Genomic DNA, 18,826 nt, shown 5'->3' with positions numbered 1-18,826 from the left:
TGGGGGCAAGGGTGATTTTATTGCTGCTGCTGGTAGGACACCAGCTACTGCTCATGGCGAGTCCCTCCGTGGGTAAGTGTGTCCCAATAAAACTCTTGGTTTAAGCACTTTAACTTTTCTTTTTTTTTTTCCCCGTGAGAACTGGCCGAGTCCCTTCTTGGGGACACGGGAGGTGGGTCTGGGGGTGAGACGGGACGAGCACATGATGGTGGCCGGAAAGTCACCCCTGGCTGTGCCTCTGAACTCGCTGGCAGGAGGAGGCTGTGGGACCGATCCCCGGGTTCCCCTCAGCGCAGCCCCCGACAGCCTCATCCACGGGAGGACTCTGGGGTCCTGCTGGCGGCCGCTGGGCTGGGGACACGGGGAGGCATTCATGATAATGGGCTTTTGCACGTGGCATTATTCATTTTTTTTCTTGTGGGCTCACTGCATAATTTCCCCCCCCGCCATGGGCTTTCCAGCCCCGCTGTTCCCCTGGTCCGAGGAATGTGGGAGTTTCATGAGGAAGCCTCTCCCCGCCCCACTGTCCCCAGGCCCGGGCAGAGCTGCCAAATTCCCATTACTTGTGACCTAAATGGGACATAAACCCCATTCCCCGGAGAGGAGGAGCTGTTGCAATAAACCACAAACCCAAACTGGAATAGGCAGAATTCCCGGGCAGATTGATTTTCCGCTGGAAACAGAAGCGACACCGGCAGAAAATGGCCAAAGAAAGGGCTGGAGGGCGCTGGGGCTGCGGAACCGTGTGAGGAGAGTGTGTGTTTGCTGTGTTTTACGTCAAATGTGACCAGACTTTTGCATGTACGGATTGTGTGTCTGGCCCTGGCTGTGACACTGCAGCTTCCTTTTCCCGTTTTTATTCAGCTCGGTGAGTTTTCAGCCTGCATCTGGTGGGGCTTCCTCTTTTGGTGCGAGGCTGCTGACGCTCATCTCGGTGCCGCACACACCTCAGGCTGGGGGTCACCGGAGTGGGGATGGCAGCTCCCTCCCCAAGCTCTGGCCCCTTCCCCACGCTCCCACGGCTCCTGGCCCTTCCCAGCTCCGGGTGGGAACGAGCCCGGATGGGAATGAGCCCTCCATCACTAATGAGGCAAAGCCAGTATTTAATGGTTTTGTAAAACACAAATGGTCACCACTGAATGGTTGGAAAGAACAGGACTATCTGGCAGCAGTAAGCAGGAACGCAACCCGCTGCCCCAGCAGCACGATGGGGCATGGTTTGAAAAGCACGTTATTTACTAGAAAGGATGGGAAAGGAGGAGAAACGGGTAATTTTAAAATAACAGACGTGCACTTTGGAGTGGCTGCAGCGTCCTACAGGGGATGGTTCTAGAACACAAGCGTGGCAGGGAGTCACACCGAGAGGCCTGAATAGTACCTTTAACTGCTGCACTGTGGCTCTCCCTGCCCGCAAGAGACTGGAAAGTAACATTGTCCAAAGGGTGGAGGTTCTACTGAATTTAACCCAGCTCCCCCTGCAGCCAGTGAACACAGTTTTAAACAAATAACGTAGAATCAGAGCTCATCACTTTGCCACGGTTCCTATAACTTCGTTGCCAGGTTACTGGACCCTAAGGGTTTGCAAAGTCCAGTAACACAAACCCACAGGCTACTGGTCTGTGCCTCTGTATGGCTGGGTGTATCATACTGACAGTAACCGGAGTCAGCTCCTTCCAGGCTTTATTGAGCTTGCTTTGACCCCCCTGAGTTTGCAGGGCCTGATTTGCCACTTGCAGGGGGGGAGGTAATCCAGATTATTTTAAACAAGCAAAATATATACTGAACAATCTTGTGTCCAAGGTTTGTACAGAGGAATTAACAAGGATAATTGTTCTGCGCATGAAGTTACAGCTCTGTAAATCCGTGTCTGTGCAAGTCAGGAGCCCGTTCCGATGCCGCGGGACAAGTGGAGGAGTCCGGCCCCGGTCCTGCAGACCCCGCTGGCCTCTTTGGGGGGCCCCGCTCCCCTCAGTACACCGTGCACCAGTTGCTGCCGTCGCTGGGCATCAGCCCGCCGGTGATGAGGAGAATCAGGTCGACAAACCACCAGATGCCCAGTCCTCCCAGAGTCAGCAGCTTCCCCACGGCCGTCCCGGTGTGGCCCAGGCAGAACCGATCCACCCCGAAGCAACCCAGGAAGAAGGAGTAGAGCAGAGTGGTTATAAAATAGTGTCCAGTGTACCTGCAATGGAAGCGGGCGGGGTGAGGGGGGTCCCCCCGACCCCCCCTGAGCATCCCGCCGGCCCGGCCCCATCGCTGCCGGCGGGGCTCCCTCCCGCGGGGGCCGGGAGAGGTGCAGGCCCGGGCGGGGAGCGGGGGAACGCGTCCTACTTGACGCAGGGCCGGCTGCCCCGCAGGAAGCTCCGCGGCTCGGCGCACTCGATGCCGTCCAGCGCCCGGCACTGCACCCGGGTGTGCTCCACCTCGCCGTAGGCCTGTCCGCCGAACTGCGGGCAGCGCGGGCGGGGCCCTCAGCGGCGGGCAGGGCCCGGGACCCGCCGCCGGCCCGGCCCCGCCGCCGCTCCCCGCCCGCCCCTCACCTTCACGCAGCCGTGGCCCAGCTCCTGCTGCGCCGTGGCGTTCCCGCCGTGGTCCACCGGCTCCTCGCACTCCACGAACTCATCGGGGCTGCGGGGAGGGAGAGAGCGGTGAGGGGGAGGCGGGGGGGGCGAGGCGGCTGCTCCCCCCCCGCCCCGGCCCGGTGCTCACAGGTAGGTGCAGAGGACGAGCGGCGCCTGCGGGTCGGTGTAGGCCCAGGAGGCGGCGGGCGGCCCCGGGCCGGGCTCCTCGGGCTCGGTGCCGTTGTTGGGGAGGCCGCGGGAGGCGCCCTGCAGCAGCAGCAGGTTGCCCAGCAGCAGCGCGGCCTGCCCGCACAGCAGCGCGTACCCTACCGGCCCGCCGCGCCGCAGCGCCATGGCGGCGCCCGCTGCTAGGAAACGCCGCCGCTTCCGGGCCGCGCCGCCGCCGCGCCGCCGTCAACCAATGGGCGCCCGCCGTCTCGCCGCGGGGGGCGGGGAATAGACGCCCGCAGCCAGTCAGAGCGAACGCGGAAGAAACTGCGGGGGGAACGCGCAGACGCGAGGCGGAAGTGGGCGGCAGGCGAGGAGGCGATTGGCTGCCAGGGAGGACGGCCAGCCTATGGGCGCAGGCAGGAGGCGGGGCAGTGGTGCTGCGCGCGGCCCCTCCGGCCCGGGGCTCGCCCCGCGGTGAGGGGCGGCCGGCGATGGCGGCTCTCCGTCGCTCCCCGCGCAGGGCCCCGGCAGCGAGGGGGGCTCCGGACGTGTTGCCCCGCTCGGCGTGAGTTGCTGGGGCGTGGTGGGAGCCGCCCGGCGCCGTGAGGCCGCCAAGCGGGAGGGAGCGGCCCGCTGCGGCCCGTCGGGTCCCGTGGTGCCCCCTCCCCGAGGGTCACTGCCGCTTGCACCGGGGGAGGCCCCGCCCCGGGCTCCGAGGAGAGCGGGGAGCTCATGTGCCTTTGCTGGGGCAGCGGTGGGGAGAGGCCCCCCGGGCTCGCCGGTGTCTCTTGGGGCTCCCCGCTCCCTGGAGCCCCGGCTCGGTGCGGAGGGAGCAGCCCGGCACCCGGGGTAGTCCCGGCAGGAGAGCTGCTGCTCCCCGGGCAGTCGGTGGGAGCGAGGGTTTAGCTCCCTGTGACATTGGACCCAAGTCCCCTCTGTGCCTGGTGGGGGTCAGACCACCCTCCCCAAGAGCTTTGGCCTTGGCGTGTCACTGTGGCTAATGGCCGATGGTGGCTGGCGAGCTGGGTAGTGGTACTGCCAGAGCTGGCTTTCCTCTGCCCTGTGACCGGAATTGGTCTGTTGGATGTCATGGCCAGCTGTCCCACTAAGCCCTTCTTTAGTGCTTAAGAGGCTTCCAAGTGGCTTTAGAAATAGCTTAAAGGTGCATCGTGTGTGGGCTGGGGGTCAGGGGTTTGTGTGCGGCACCAAGGCAGCCAGGGGAAAGATCAAGTCGAGTGTGTTTTACTCGGGTTTTACGCCATTCTCTCAGCATAGAGCATCTTTGAAGTGGGTGCAAATGAAGCTCATGCTTTAGGGCTTGATGTTTCAGGCTTTACCACGTTAATTGCTGGGGGAAAGATCGTGCCCAAAGGGGCTGGGAACGCTGTTGGAGGCGAGGTGACTGCAAGGAAATCCCAGCCAGGGCAGCAGCAGGTCATGGTCCCGAGGGAGCTGAACAGCCAAGTGCTGCCTGAAGGAGGCTCAGAGCCAGGAGGGGTGAAAACGTGTCTGTGTTCACTTGATCCCCCCCGAAGTGTGACTCAAAGTCTTTTGAAAATAAGCAGGACTGAACTCATTGAGCAAATTTCCCATTAATAGGAAAACAGGGAAGGGATTTCAAGAGTTGTCTATACCATCCCCCTGCCCAGAGGAGGGAGTAGTCCAGCTTGGATAGTCAAGGAGCAGAACTTTTTTATCCTAACTGCCCTGCTCCTTGTACAGAGTGGTTGGCATTCGGAGCCCCCCTGTGCCTGCTTTTGGCTCCCCTCTGTTAGGAGAGCTGTAGAGCTCCATCCCTGAGTGCTTTCTGGATAAGGCTCAGTGATTAATTGAAGAGAACAGCACACTCAGCTATAGAAAGGTAGAGCTGGAGACAGGGATCCTGCTATTCACCCTCTACATCTGGACAAGCTGCCGCCTGTTTCCATCAGTTTTCTTCTGCCTCGTTTTCTTCTACCTCATTTAATCCCCTCCCCCCCCCCCCCCCCCCCCCACAAGTGTCCTGAGGTCATTAGATTGGAAATGCCAAGTGCAGTTTGAGGCAGGTACGTGGCATTCATTAACTCCAGCTGGAAGCCAGGCAAAACATGTAATTTGATAAGAATGTATTTGGGAAAGAGCCATTACCAGGATTCATAGGTGCCCGTCAGCCAGCAATCACTGTCTGGTGTTAATGAGTGTGCTTCCTAAGCCAGCTGGACTGCTGCTGGTGATGTCAGCGAAGTCCTGATCGCATCCAAAATCCTTAATCTGTCTTATTTACAGTGCTTACAAGCAAACACCACGCACGTGGTGTGTGGAGAGGATGTGGGAGCCAGTAGGGTTGAGGTTGGAGGGAGAACGTGACACGTCTGACTTTGCTATTTAAAACTACTGCTGCATGTTTAGCCAGTTCAGTGGGAACCCTTACACCCTGCAGCCTGGCAAAGGTACATGTTGAGCAGTTGCTGGAATGGGGAGTGTAACGGCCAGCTCCAGCACGAGGATTTCTGAGAAATTTTCTTTCTTGCTGATTCTACAGCTTTGTAACACAGAACTGTGAAAATAACTGGCCAACAGCAGATGTCGTTTGGGAAATTGGTTCCGTATCCTCTCCCCTGCCCTCGCAGTTGGCTCCAGCACCATGTGGCTCACTAAAGCACAGCCCGTGGTCTTTGTCACCCAGTTCACCCAGCACCAGGGACCTCCACCAGTACCCGCAGGCACAGGAGTTACGCCCTGACACACGGGGCCGTACTGCGCTCGCGTCCAGCAGCCTCGCTCCCCTTCGGAATCAGATGAAATCTTCTGAAGGGGGTTGGCAGTGACAAAACACAAGGGAGGAGGTGCCTCTTTCCCTGGGCTTTCCTTACCCCTGCAGAGGAGATGCCGAGGCCCCAGTTATTTGCTGGTCGTTACATCTCTGGCCTCGCGCTGTCCCTTGGGAGATAGGGCTGCTGCCTTGTGGTCCCACTGTCAGCCCTGTCATAGGATGACGGAATGCTTTTCCTTGAAAAACACCGAATTCCCCCCCCCCCCCCCCTTCCCCAGCCACTGAGCGAGATCCTTTTCAACATCTACCACATAAACTTTGTTATCACACTGGATACTGCTTTGCCTTGGGTGTAAATAGTTGGGTTTGCATCTTTTTGGCTCCGCAGCCACATCAGCGAGTGATTTCAGCTGGCCTGGCTGCCGTGTTCGTGGCTTAGCCTTGTATTACCAGTGTCCTGTGGGAGTGAGACATCCAGCACACATATTTGGTTTCCATTTGTGTACATTTTTTCTTAGTAAGTTCACTTCTTTGGGATATTTCCTGTTTCTGCCTTTTATGCCTATTTAGGAGCGTATTGCTCTGATTTAAGCCTTTGAGAGAATGAAACATCCTGATTTTAATATCAATTAATCTCTAAGGCTCTCGTCTGCAATGGGTTTTCTCACTTTTCCTTATTCTAGTCATAAAATCTGTGCTGAAGACAACTCATGGCCTGCCTTTGAGGCAGAAGGCAGGCAACTCCGTGCTTGCCTTTAAGGTTTCATTTGTGACTTAGGACATTGCAGAGCTCCGGGATTTATTGGTTTGTTTCACCCAGTTCTTCTCCAAAAGCATCTTCCACGGTTGAGTGATAGCTCTGCTGATGTGGCTGTTCCAGGTGTGTTTCCACTGGTTGATCAGATGAGCACTTCTCCAGATTTTTTGTTTCCAAAGTCAGCAGGTTTGCATTTGACCCCAGGTGTGTGTTCAGAAGCTGTCCTAGCTTTCCGGCCTCGTTTCTGCTTCCTTTCTGGAGCTTTGAGGTGTGTCGTCTTCAATTCCTTGTATTGCAGGGCTGCAGCAGCGGTGGTGGTGACAGGAGACGTCAAGGGAGATGGGTATGGCTCTTGCTAAAACCTGGGAATCTCATGCCCCTCAGGCAGAAACTGCAGGATGATTCATGTTTGTGTGTTATTTGTGCAGTGCATGGTCGGGTCCGTGTTTGATCTGTGATGTTACCCTCATCCATGGGAAGCCTCCTGTATCCCGGGTAACACCCAGCTTATGGGCAGCAGAGGGTATCGGTGACTGCAGTGCTCTGTGCATAAGGGCTGGAGATACACAACCTCTGTGGTATTTCCAACATCAGGCAGGAATAAAATCCTCGTCTCACCTTGCACTACTACACAATTTCACTTGCCAGCTTCCTGCACAGCTTTGTGCTCTGTCTGTTCGGGTACATAAAACTGGCTTCGTAGAGTCAAGCTGTTGCCTCCTTCCCACAGGAACGGGAGGTTTCCTCATTGCTGGAGGCTGTGAGGGGTGAAACCTGAGTCCCAGGTTGTCCTCCTACAGCTCCTGCAAAAATAGATGCTGGGTTTGGGGGTGCAAAGGGCCAAATGACTTTTTCCTCTGTAATTGTTCACCGTAGTGACAGCAGCATAAACCTCTTACAAAGTCTGCCAAGAACTCATCGTTAAGGGGGAAGACTTGTGCCCATTGCTCAGTCTTTTACGTGTTTATTGATGGCACCTTTTGCATTACACGCATTCAAAAGCAATTTCTACAACACAGTGGACGTCGGTCAGCCCCCTGTGAGTGAGGACCTGGCTGTGCAGGGATGTTTCTGGCTGGTGGCCCTCAAAGGGCGCTCACCTCTCGCTGTCTGTTGTTTGTGCTGCTGAGACGTGGGTGGCCTTTGGCACAGGTCTGGCTCTGCATCCTCGGGGAGGTGTTTCGCTCCATCTGTTTTGTTCAGTGACCTAGGAGGGAAAAGAACATGGAGGCTCAAAAAGACCTGTGAGGTATCACACTTGGAAAACCAGCACAAGTTATCAGTATCAGAGTTGTTGTCGGTAAAACTGGATTTTATTTGTCTAGGCTCTTGTACGCTGCTTATCACTATGGCATGAGGGTGCTTCTCTATCACCAGTTCTGTAATGTGACTGATGCGTCACAAGTTGTTTGTTCCTCCTCTCCTGGGGTAAGATGGGGTGCTCCATGGGGCACCCCGGGAGGTGCCCAGGGGTTCTGTGTGGCCGGAGACAGGGCCGAGCATCACGGACACGTGTGGAGCGGGGGCTGTACCGCCGGTGACCGTGTCTCCTGCTGGAGAGCTTCTCTCCTACCTGTCTGCCGCGGTGGGGTGCTACAGTGAGGTTGTGTTTCCATGCGCTTCTAATTTGTGATGTATTTTTTTGGAAGGAAAGGCCAGAAGAGTCGCGGTGTCTGTGGTGTGTGCTGACACCAGCCCCCTTCCCCCAGCTTCTCCTTCGGGACCCGCTCGCTCGGCCCGTAGTTGTTTTTTCTCTGAGAAAGCACTGGAAATGTTAACGCCAGGTTTCCCCAGCCGCCGCCACACGGGCGGTGCCGCTGGGGTCCCTCTCCCGCCTCAGCGGGGCTCTCTCCGGGGCGCTCCGTGGGGCCGGGGTGTGACGAGGGGTCTCGGGTCGGGCTGTGGGGGGGTGCCGGCCGCCGTCCTCCACCCGGGCCCCTCCGGAGCGGCGGGAGGGCGGGCGGAGCGACCCCGCCCCGGGGCGGCGCGGCGCAGGCCCCGGCCCGGCTCCATAAGGCCGCGGGCCGCCGGCCGGACCCAGCGCCCCAGCCGGGAGGGGCGATGCGGACGCGGATGGCCATGGCCTGGGCCCGGGCGGCGCGGAGCTGCCTCTGCCTCCTGCTGCTGCTGGCCGTGCCCGGGCAGCCGGGCCGGGCGGGTGAGTGCGCCGGGCCGGGGCCGCGGCCTGCCGCCCTCCCTGCGGGCCCGGCCCGGGCTGGCAGGCGGCCTGCGGCCCCCCTTCCCTCCCTTCCCTCCCCGGGCAGCGCGGCTGGGCCCCTTCCCCGTCCCCTCCGCGGGCGTCGGGCCACCTCCCCATCGCCCCCGGGGCCAGGCTGGGTCTGGGGCGGCTGAGGGGGGCTGGCAGCCCCCTTCCCCTCTCGGGGCTGGCAGGTGGGGTGGGAGAACCCCCTCCGCATTGCCGGAGCTGGGCTGCCCCCGTCTGCCCCCCGGTGCGCGGGGCCGAGGGCAGGGGGATGTCCCTCGGGGCAGGGGGTGTCCCCTGGGTGGGCAGCATTGGCAGGTCACGGTCATGGTCACGGCAGCGGGTCACAGGTGTCTGCAGGACCGGGGGGAGGAGGAGGGTGCTGGGGCTGGAGAGGCTGGGCCCGGGCCAGGACTGTCTCTGCCAAAACACTCCTGCATGGCCGGAGGGGCCGGGGACAGCAGGGCCTTTGTCTGAGCCCGAGGTGCCCGCTCGGCGGTGAGCTGGCTCGTCCCCGGGCACCCACGGCAGTTCACAGGTGTCCAGGGACCACCATCGCCTTGTTCCCCGACTCTCCTCTGCCGGGTCGAGCAGTCTGTTCAGCTGCTTTTACCAGGCAGGTGGGAACCTGTGTACAGAAAAGCCTGTAAAACCTGCAGTGGGGTGGGTAGCCTGGTCACAGGTCTCCCAGAAATCTGTGTGAGTGAGTCCTGGCTACAACCACATAATTTCCCTTGCCCAGAGGATGTTGCATCTCTCCACAGAGGTGACAGGACACCCACGTCATTCCCACTGCATTTCAGGGGACGTGTGTGTCTGTCCCTGCTCTCTTGGGGTGGCCTTGTCCATCGAGGAGCTGGGGCAGGACCCTGGGCGGCTGCTCTCCCCCAGAGAGGCTGGGGGCTGTGTCCTGAGGGCACAGCACAGTGCTATCTCTCACGGCAGGGAACAGGCACCGTGCTCTCGTTACGGGCTTTTAATGAGTTGTTGCTGTGCTCTCTTTATAGGCTGTTTATGAATTGAAACTGTTTGGTTCATGGGCTTTTATGATGCTGATTCTGATGTTATATGTACGTGAGAGGCAGAAATGTCTCCTCTGTCGTTCTTTTCCTCCTCCTGAAGGGATAGATGCGCTGTGTTAAACTTCTGCATCTTTGCATTAATGCATAGTTTTATAGTCAGGGCTTCCTAATTGAGGAATCTTCTCTAAAGCTAATGTTGATGCTCCATGCTGAGGAGCAGTGCTCTTGTGGTGGGTGTCTCTCCCTGAGGGGTTTTGTGCTGCGAATCTCCTGCCTCTCCCTCGGTGTGTTGTGCCGGGCTGTGAGCTGGGTGCTCTGAACGGTGGCTGCTGGCTCGCGGTGGAGGTAGCGTGGCGTGTTGGGAACTGCCGTGCCAGAGCGCCACGGGGAGAAGTCTGAAATGACACATCTCCAGGCTATTGGATGCTTCTGCTTCCAATGGACTGGTCTGAGTTTTGAGGAGTGATATTGTAGTTCCTGCCTGTGGGTGGGAGGAAGTGCAGGTCCCTGGGTTCCCGGTGGTGGATGGCAGTGTTTCTGTCCGCCTTCTGGGCTCTCTGTCCTGGCTAATAATGCCAAATCTGCGATGGAAGATAATGGACCTCCTTTGTCTCAGTCTGAGCGTGAAGGAGAGGGGAGAAAGGAGTCACCTCTTTCAGCTCATCCAGGCACTTCCATCTTTTGGGTTGGAATGTGTGTGCTTTGGACACTCCCCAATGAACAGGGATATGAGGCAGAAATGGGATGTTACTGGAAACAACTAACTGAAAATTCCTGAATGAACATTATCGTATAGTGATGTGTACCATGGAGGGATTTGTATGGTGGAGATTTTCCCCTCCTGCTTGTGGCCCTGGGAGGCCTCAGTATAAATTCATAAAGAAACCGTCTGGCACTGCCAGAGACAGGGACTGTGGGTTTTGCTGCTTGGTCTGTTCCCCAGTCCTTGGTGTCACACCCGTGCTGGATGCTCTAGCCACACTTTACCAGTTTTTAAAGGAATTCTTCAAGTGTCTGAACACTTTGGTTTGAATTTTCTGGGGAGATGCAATGTTTGGTTAAGATAATTCCTTTGTTCAGCTCATGAAAAGCACAGCACTGCCTCACCCATATTTCAACAAATCTGGGACAATCATTTTAGCAGAGTAAAGAGGGGGTTTGCGGTTATTTCCTCCATATGAAGAATAAAAAGAGGAAAGTGTAGCTAATATTGCCTCTTGTAGTGCTTTCTCTTCAGGAAAAGGAAGTTTGAAACATGACTTTATAGGTTTTGCATGTCTCGATCATTCTCATTTCTCAAGCTAAAATTAAAAAAAAAAAAAAAAAGTAAGTTTATTTGCTTAACTCTGCCGAGTTCTGTGATTGAATGTGTGCTGCGTGGTTTCCTTTGGTGGCCAAATTTAAAGATAGCGATGTCTCTGAAGAGGAGCGTTCCCATGAGCTCAGCTGTGTGAAGCGAGTCTGCACAGCGCATCCTGGTGAGACAAATCGTCTCACACCAGAGGACAGTGTGGCTTTGCCCTGTTTCTCCTTGTAAGGAGGGGCCAAGGTGCATAGGATGTTGTGACAGAGAAGGGCCATAGTCCTTGTTGTGGAACAGGAGTGTCTGTTGTCTTGCAGACAAATCAGCATGGCTTTAGAAAGGGCAGAAGGAATGGTAAGAGTCTAGACAGGAAACACTGACAGCATGGGTCAGGATTTCAGCAAGAGCGAGGTAAGACTTGTCGAGGAAATATTGCTGTAGAAGAGCTCAATATCCTCATTAACGGCCAACCCCCCCGGGAAAATACTAAGAGAAATTACATTAGCTGTTCCTGCCAACTTTAATGTTAAACAAATATTCCAGGTGAGCAATAAATCAAGTAGATGAATTTGCATCTCTTGCCATGATACTTGGTCATCTTTTCCTACCCTCTAAAAAGGCACCATCACACAAGGAGACCCACTTGGGCTGAAGGTTTAGAGCAAGGGAGGGAGGAGATGGAAAGGAAGGTCACCGGGAATCCCCCCCATACGGAACAGCTGGGCAGGTGTTCCCGGTGCTGTGGAGATGGAGCACCACCAACCCTCTCTAGCCTTTGAGGTAGGGGAGGAACCCAAAGTGTGGTTTCATAGGAAACATCCCAACTTTTAGCAGGAGATTTGTTAGCTTGGTGCTTTTTATAAATCTCTAAATATTTTTAAGTAGACTTGGATAATATTTACATAGTAAAGTGAAAGAGATTTTTGCTTCCAGTAATGCAAAGAGTAAATCTTACCACAGCTGGCATCTTAGCGGAACGGTCAACTGCACCTAAAAATGCCTTTCCTGGTACGTAATTGATTGAAGAATTACACTGAAGAAGTGATTGGTGGTTACGTGTCGTTCTGGAAGGACATCTATACGCTGGTTCACAGAAGTTTCTCCTCAAACAGGTACAGGAAAGTGCTTTATGATTTTGAAAATGGGGTACAGAGGATGCATGTGGAGTGCGTGGCTGATACCCTTCCAGTCACGTGGGATTCGGGCTCCTCAAGGAAAGGACTAGCAATCCCCAGTGTGGGCACAGGAGAGAAATATCCCTTGGAAAGATGTGGCTTTGGAAGGATGCGTGCAAAGTGTTCCTCTGAGATGGAAATAACTGTCTGCACGACGACGAGAGGGTGAAGAACGGGGTGCGGGAGCGTGTTGGCAGGAGAGGAAATGAGTGTTGGAGTAGGTGGAACGACAAGTGAATCAGCCACGCTGCTGTTGTGGAAGGAAGATTGACCTTTGGAGGTAGAGAAACACACAGAGCGTGTGAACCCTCGTACTCGTGAGGCCTCGCTGCATGCCGGTTTGGACCCTTTTCCAGGGTGGGTGCCCTCACCAGAGAGTAGGGCCAGTAGAGACTGGTGTGAACGGTCAGAAGTGTAAGAAATAGGGTCCATGAGGAAGTGGTGAATATTGGCTATTACTTAGTTGAAGGAGAAGGGAGGGGAGTGTGACAGCACACTCTGAAAATCTAAAAATTTGCAGCTGGATGGAGGGGGAGTAAACTGTCCAGTTCCTTTGGGGATTAGAGATAGGGCTCAAAACCCAGCGAGGGAGATCTGTGGGACACCAGGGATGCTTGTTGTAGGTGTGTGGATCCCATCCCACCCTGGGACCTGGGGATGGAGGAGATGGTGTGGGAGGCTGTTAGCACTTCTGACGAGCCAGCTGCCGCCTGAGGGGAGAGTGACCGGTGCAGCTGACCTCATCTATTAATTGTAATTGATTATAGCAATGGTTAATTTAATGGGTTTGTGTATTTAATGCTTTAGCAATGTGCATCTTTTGACTCAGACGTGCACGCAGGCAATAGAAGATTGAAACTCATTGCTGCTGGCTGATGCTTTAGGTTTAGTATGGGTTTGGTCAAACCTTTACGCTTATAGTAAAATGGCTAAAAGTTGCTGGGGTGGCTGCAGGCACAGGACAAATCCAGAGAGTGTTAGCAGTGCCTTGCTTCTGTCTGGTGCTGGGTTTTTTCTGGCTCTATTTCCACTCTTGCTTGGGGATTGAGTTGAAGTAGGTGAATACAAGTAAATGGTTGTACTGGGTGTCCTCTCCCTGGGTTTCACTGGTAGAAAGCTGTGAGCAAATTTGGGTGGTATCAGAGGAATTTTAGTGTTTTCCATATTGTACAGAATGATGCTCTTTGGTATCACTTGTGATGCTGTGGGGGATCCCAAAGAGGTGGTCAGAGCTGAAACGGAGCCCCGCAGCCGGCGCTGGCCGTCCCGGGGCGCAGCGGGTCCCTGTGGCGCTGCAGCTGGGATGGTTCTGAGCCCCGTCCCCGCGAATCCAACCCTCCTCGGTGTGGGAAGGGTCTCTGCACGTTCCTTGTTAGTGTCTGTCTGCAGCCTGAGCTGGTCACATGCTGATGAGCTTGTTTTCATGAAATTAGTTTGTTTTGTGGTGTAATAGGCTACAGCCTAAACATTCCTGTCTCTTCTCTCTTTTTGGTTTCCATTGAGGACTCTATCTTTGACCTCACTTGAGTGGGCTTAGGAAGGCGATACGGGCAAAGACGGGTGGTGATTGGGGTGAGGTTTGAGGTGTGGGTGGCTGGAGCTGTATTTTTGTGGCTGAGCCCAGGGTCCGTGGACACGGCGAGGTCTGTGAGGGCAGGAGAAGCCGCTCTCGCTGGATGAGCGGAGAGGGGATGCCCTGACAGCTCATCCCGGCTCTGGGAAGCCGTAGCGGTTGTGACACCATTCGGGGGTTTTCAAGCTCCTGCACGCCGTGGAACGTGCACGAAATTCCTACTGTGGATTTGCGGCGGAGAGGGGATGATGATTCACATCTTCCTAGTTGCCTCTGATGCTTGGTAATTAAAGGCAGCCTTTAATGAGACAAGATAAATATAGTGGATGCAGTTGTTTTTTTCTCCTTGGAAATGCAATCTCGCCCGGTGTTACGCCCTGGAATGACTGATAAGAAGCGTATTTTCAGCGGTGACGTGTAGCACACCCAGACAGCAGCCTCGGCCGGGGGCAGGAAGTACCTGAGAACAAGAAATCCTGTAAGTTACTGAAAAATTTATTGCGAACTACTGTGCTGGAGAACCGTGCTTGTTATATTGCTATGAAGTTTCTCCAAAGGGAGTGGAGAAAAAGCTACAAAAAATAGCATATCCTAGGAAAACTGCATATAAATATCTTCAAACATCTTATGTGGGAAGTGGCTGAGTATCTGGGTTTGGGTTTTGGTGTCACTTTTGCCTTTCTTTAATTGCTATCAATTAAACCTCCTTCACTTTGTACTGAAATGTACGTGTGAGTTCTCACAGGTTGTTTCCGTCTTGACCTGAGGGTGGATGGCATCTTGGTACCCATGTGGGTGCAGGAAGGTATCTGATAGTGCCTCCACAGCATGTTGGGACCCAGCGTTTATCTGGACTGCTGCGATACCTGCAAACTGCCTCGTCCTTGCTGGAATTTCGCCTTCTGCTAATTAGGTCAGGCTGGGTACGGTTTTCTTCCCTGGGTGAGATAAGGTCTGAACATGTCCATCCTGAGAAGGGGTGCTGGGTGCTGGGTGGGACTGGAGGTGGCTGGTATGTTACCGGATTAAGGACGTATCCTTCAAGATTGGTGTTTCTCAGAAGGAAAAAGGCCCATCCCCAGTAGCAGCCTTTGTAGGGGGAAGATTTGGGGCAGGGTTGTCTCTTGCATGTTCTCATTCCTGCTTCATTGCACTCGTCCCTTTCATTGGATTTGGGATTAACGAGTCCACTGCCCCCTTTGAGGGTTTCTGGTGAGGCGTGAAATGCGGCGTGGGGCAGCCAGCACGGGAACAGGCTCTTTGTGAGCCAGGGTCAGTGCCAGGGAGAGACCTGCGGAGGGATGGCCGTGAGGAGTGTGCTGCACTTCCAGCCACCCCCGGGCTGTTTGTCTGGGGGGGATCCCACAAAACAGAGTTTCTTCTGTACATCATCGATTGGATCTGTACTGAAACATGGGGAGAGAAAGGGTGTTTTTGCCAGAAGAGAAAAGAGAACTGAAAGTTAAAGGAAGGCTATTTGCATTAAGTTCCAACTTCTAACGTGAAAGCTGCTTTTCACTTTTCCATTGCACTCAACAGCGAGCGGTGCCTTCCGACCCTGATGGTTGAGCTTTTTGTGATAGGAAGCACTTTGTTAATCAAGACAAACAGCCCTCCTCCTCTGATGAATTTTTCCCACAATGAAGGGAAGAATAAGGCATTGTACCTGAAATCAGCTCCCAAACCGGGGGTAGTGGAGGGAGGGAGGGAAGGAAGGAGAGGAGAAGGTGGGGGGAAAACTGTCAGAGTTCTCGGAGAGTTGAAAATTGTGCTCTTTTGGTGCCGTTTCTCTAAGAAGCCGCTGCTCAGAGTTTGCACTTTTCTCAGAAATCCCTCCCATTTTCACTGGCTTTGGATGATGATTCACTCCTTTGTCTTCTGCTTCCAATTGCTTTTGGGGAGGCACGCTGCTTTCTGAGCGCCGCCGAGACCAGCTGTGCCCTGATGTTTCTGTGGCCTGTGTCCTACGAGAGTCTCCAGAGCTCCGTCCAAACGTCACAGTGTCACGTCCCCACTGGCCAGGCCCTTCTGGAGGCAGTGACAAGTGCAGAGCAGCGACGTGCGGGAGCTCGGGACCGGAGACGAGCGAGATGCGTGGCTGGAAATGACAGCGATCAAGAAGTTTTTTGCCGCAGTATGTGCTTTTGGTGGCTCATCGCAGGGAAGGAAACAGCCCTTTCCTCCTGCTCTCGGGCCAAGGAGGTATTGACACTGTACGTTCTGCAGCCTGTGAACGTCACCTCCCGCTGCCGGGGAACGCTCCCGAGCCAGCCACAGACCCGTGATGGGAAAAGTCATCCACATCTGCAATTTGTTATTGTTTACAGTCAATATAGAGCAGTTGCTTGCAAAAACCAATGCCTTATAAAGGAAATTTGGACCGTGGACTTCTGTTTGGTTGTTGTTCAATCAGAGGATCTGGCGGATGTTGCATATGCAAATTGTTTATAAAGTGATCTGCAAAGAACCACTTTGTTACGTGCCTTTGTTTCACCTCACTTGTTTTCATAAGATCCGTAAGAGCTCTCTAAGAACGCAGTGAGTGGTGCTGGCCTCGTGTCAGGCCTCCGGCCGTGATGTGCTGGGCTGGGCTGGGCTGGCTTTGTGCGGCCGGGCCACCAGAGCCGGAGCTGGTCTGGAGAGGCTGCGTGGGGCCACCAGAGCTGGTCTGGAGAGGCTGCGTGGTGGAGCTGGGCAGTTCTGCAGTTTGGCAGCAGGAGACACCTGATTTTGACACCTTCTCTCTGTGCGTCCTTGAAGAAGGTCTCTCTGTGCTGACCTGCTTTGTTAGGTGCTGTGATTGCTGCTGATGGAAGGTGGTGCTGTATGAGGCAGATACTTGTGAGACAGTAATTGGAACGTGAAGCTTTCCATTTGAAACCTTCTGGTAAATTTGGTGTCTTCTCTGCAGTTTGTCTGTTGCTTTCTCTGGCCTTGTACAGACAATCGGGGCGAGGTTTGCTCCGAGGTTTGCTCTGTGCTCTCCTGTCTGCATCAGGCTCTGGCTCTTTCTAGAGAGCTCTTTCAGCTCTCTGAACGTGTGTGGTGCCTTGGCAGTGTGTTGTTCCTTAAAAGCAGAGCTTGTAAATCTGTGGTAAGAAATGACGCCAGCCCAGTGGCAGAGGGATCTGCCTCGTGCAGCGCCGCAGACCCGCACTCAGCAGCCCAGTTCCAGGGCTGTGTCAAACTGGAGACCTGAACTGGAATCATGGGCTGCCCCTCCCCACTGAAGGGGCATTTTATGAAACAGCGTTTTCTTCCTTCTGATTGCTTTGTTTCTTTAGCCAGTGTTTCTGTTCCGCTTTCCAGGGTTCCAGCAGGTTTCCCAGTTGTCATCCTATGAGGTTGTAACCCCGCAGAGGTTGGGAAGAGAACGGCGAGAGGCTTCCAATGTCTCCTCAGTGCAGGTACTGGGCAGTCCTAAAAACCCCTTCAGCTTAGTGTCTACTTCCTAATGAGGAGTCACCCAAAAGTGACCTGAGGTTCTCACAAAGCACTGTCGGACTCCTCAAGCAGCAACCCAGTGTCCCCCCTCACACACGGCGTTACCCCCACACTGCCTTTACCCGAGGTGCAGTAGCTGCCTCCCTGCTCCAGAGGTTACAAGTTGCGGTGATGGATGTTTGATCTGGGTGTAAAAGTTGTGTAATGAGAGTTGTGAAGCGCTGGAGTGAGTTTCGGGGAGGGGGTGGAATCATTCTCCAGGGAGATCCTCGAAATCTGCCTGGAGCAGCCTGGGCTGGCCCTGCTTTGGGCAGGGCTGGATCAGCCGACCTCCAGCGGTGTTTCCAGCCTGTGCTATTCTGCTGCAGCCCCGTAACTAAGGACTCCACACTTCATGGTATTTGGATTAGACCAACTGTGTGTAGTCACAAATCTTATAATCATTGGCAGAATTTAATGTTAACAACAACGCCTTGCAGTTTATTGCAGTCGTTGGCTAGTTCTCCTGCTGTGATATTTAATGTAGGAGTCAGGGGACTGAGTTTATCCCCTAAATATTTAAGGACCGGTTGCTGTGTGCAGCACTGGACTAACACAAGGCTGCGGAGGCACTGGCTCGCCGTGGATCCTCAGTAATAAAACTGTAGTGTCCTTTTCCAGCTGTAACTAAGAGTTTTTCTATGGAAGTCTTACAAATAAATACTAAGAAAACCACAAAGTTATTTTGAAACAGCTTCCTTCATGTGACTTTTCCCCAGTTACATGGGAAGGGATGCCAGGTTCCGGAGGTAGGGACAGCTATAAAATAGGTCTCGGGCTCACCCACACGTAGTTATTCCCGCTCCGGGGCAGCCGGCAGGATCGAAGGCTCGGCAGGGGCTCAGCTCCGAGCAGGGAAAGGGCACAGACTTGTCCCCAGTATGGAGGTGACAGGAGTGGTTTGAATGCTGCAGTCGGATGGTGATGGAGCTCTCAGAGACTGCTTTCTGCTGAACTTCTCTTGATGTCAAAGAATGTTTTATTCATGAGCATGAGTAAAATGCAACTTTTTTCCATTCAGGACAAGGTGTCGTATGCTATTGAGATAGAGGGAAAAGAATACACGATTCATCTAGAAAAGAACAAGTGAGTGATGAATTTCTTTATTAAATTCCATCTGTTGTGTCTGACTAACGAGCTGGCAGGTTGCATGCGAGTTCCCATTCCCGAGGTTCTTTACGAGAAGCGCAGTACGTGCCGGTGCTCAGAACCCGCAGAGCGAGACGGGGAGAGCGGGTTGAGTCAGAGCCAGGACTCTCTGAACTCCGTACCCCCTGGCCGCCCCCTCGGAGAGGGAGGCAGCGCTTGGCTCAGCGGGGACCTGGGCAACCCTTGACATGACTCTCTCCCTTCACATCTGAAAATAAACAAACTGAACTATATTTCAAGTAAATATTTTCACTTTCTTCTGGGTTTTGTTTATTATTTCAGGTTTTTTTTTTCCTGTCTCAGTAGCAGGAGAATACTGATAAATGAGGAAGCTGACTTTATATCCAAGGCCTTCATGTTCATAACTTACAGACAATACAGATGTTTTGTTTCAAATACGGAGTTTAATTTTTAAAGTGCTACTTGCAATAGCAGCAAGTGACCATTTATTGGGCTTTTGCTTCTTAAAAGTGCCCTCATAGCAGACAAAAGAGACAGAACTATTTGAACGCACGAGCCCTGGGGATCTCTGGCTGCCGCTTGCTGAGCCCCTGGCGCTCACAGACATGGAATTCAGCCACGCTGCATCCAGGGATGTGCCCGTAGGGGCCAGCAGTTCTGGGAGACTTCCCAGTGCTCTTCCTGCAGAGCTGGGGAGCAGAAGGCATGTGCAGCAG

The 18,826-nt window shown here is 54.3% G+C and overlaps 2 protein-coding genes across 2 annotated transcripts in view; one reads left to right on the top strand and one right to left on the bottom strand.

Annotated features, from left to right (window-relative positions):
- Positions 1 to 1,664: 1,664 nt before the first annotated feature.
- TM2D2 (TM2 domain containing 2) lies at positions 1,665 to 2,951 on the bottom strand. Its single transcript, XM_074164254.1, has 4 exons — positions 2,710 to 2,951; positions 2,541 to 2,628; positions 2,332 to 2,447; positions 1,665 to 2,182 (listed from the first exon to the last, which is right to left on the bottom strand). The coding sequence occupies exons 1-4, from the start codon at positions 2,913 to 2,915 to the stop codon at positions 1,969 to 1,971; spliced, it is 624 nt and encodes a 207-aa protein (XP_074020355.1). The 5' UTR covers positions 2,916 to 2,951; the 3' UTR covers positions 1,665 to 1,968.
- A 5,351-nt stretch (positions 2,952 to 8,302) lies between these two features.
- Positions 8,303 to 18,826, top strand: part of LOC141475703 (disintegrin and metalloproteinase domain-containing protein 9-like) — a 28,061-nt gene continuing 17,537 nt past the window's right edge. Inside the window, exons 1-3 of the mRNA XM_074164180.1 lie at positions 8,303 to 8,399; positions 16,827 to 16,924; positions 18,022 to 18,086. Coding sequence (XP_074020281.1) covers positions 8,303 to 8,399; positions 16,827 to 16,924; positions 18,022 to 18,086 — 260 coding nt within the window. The remainder of the gene's footprint in view (positions 8,400 to 16,826; positions 16,925 to 18,021; positions 18,087 to 18,826) is intronic.

Source organism: Numenius arquata, chromosome 26 (genome assembly GCF_964106895.1).
Source record: "Numenius arquata chromosome 26, bNumArq3.hap1.1, whole genome shotgun sequence".
Taxonomy (NCBI): domain Eukaryota; kingdom Metazoa; phylum Chordata; class Aves; order Charadriiformes; family Scolopacidae; genus Numenius; species Numenius arquata.
This window is presented reverse-complemented; position numbering and strand designations above follow the sequence as displayed.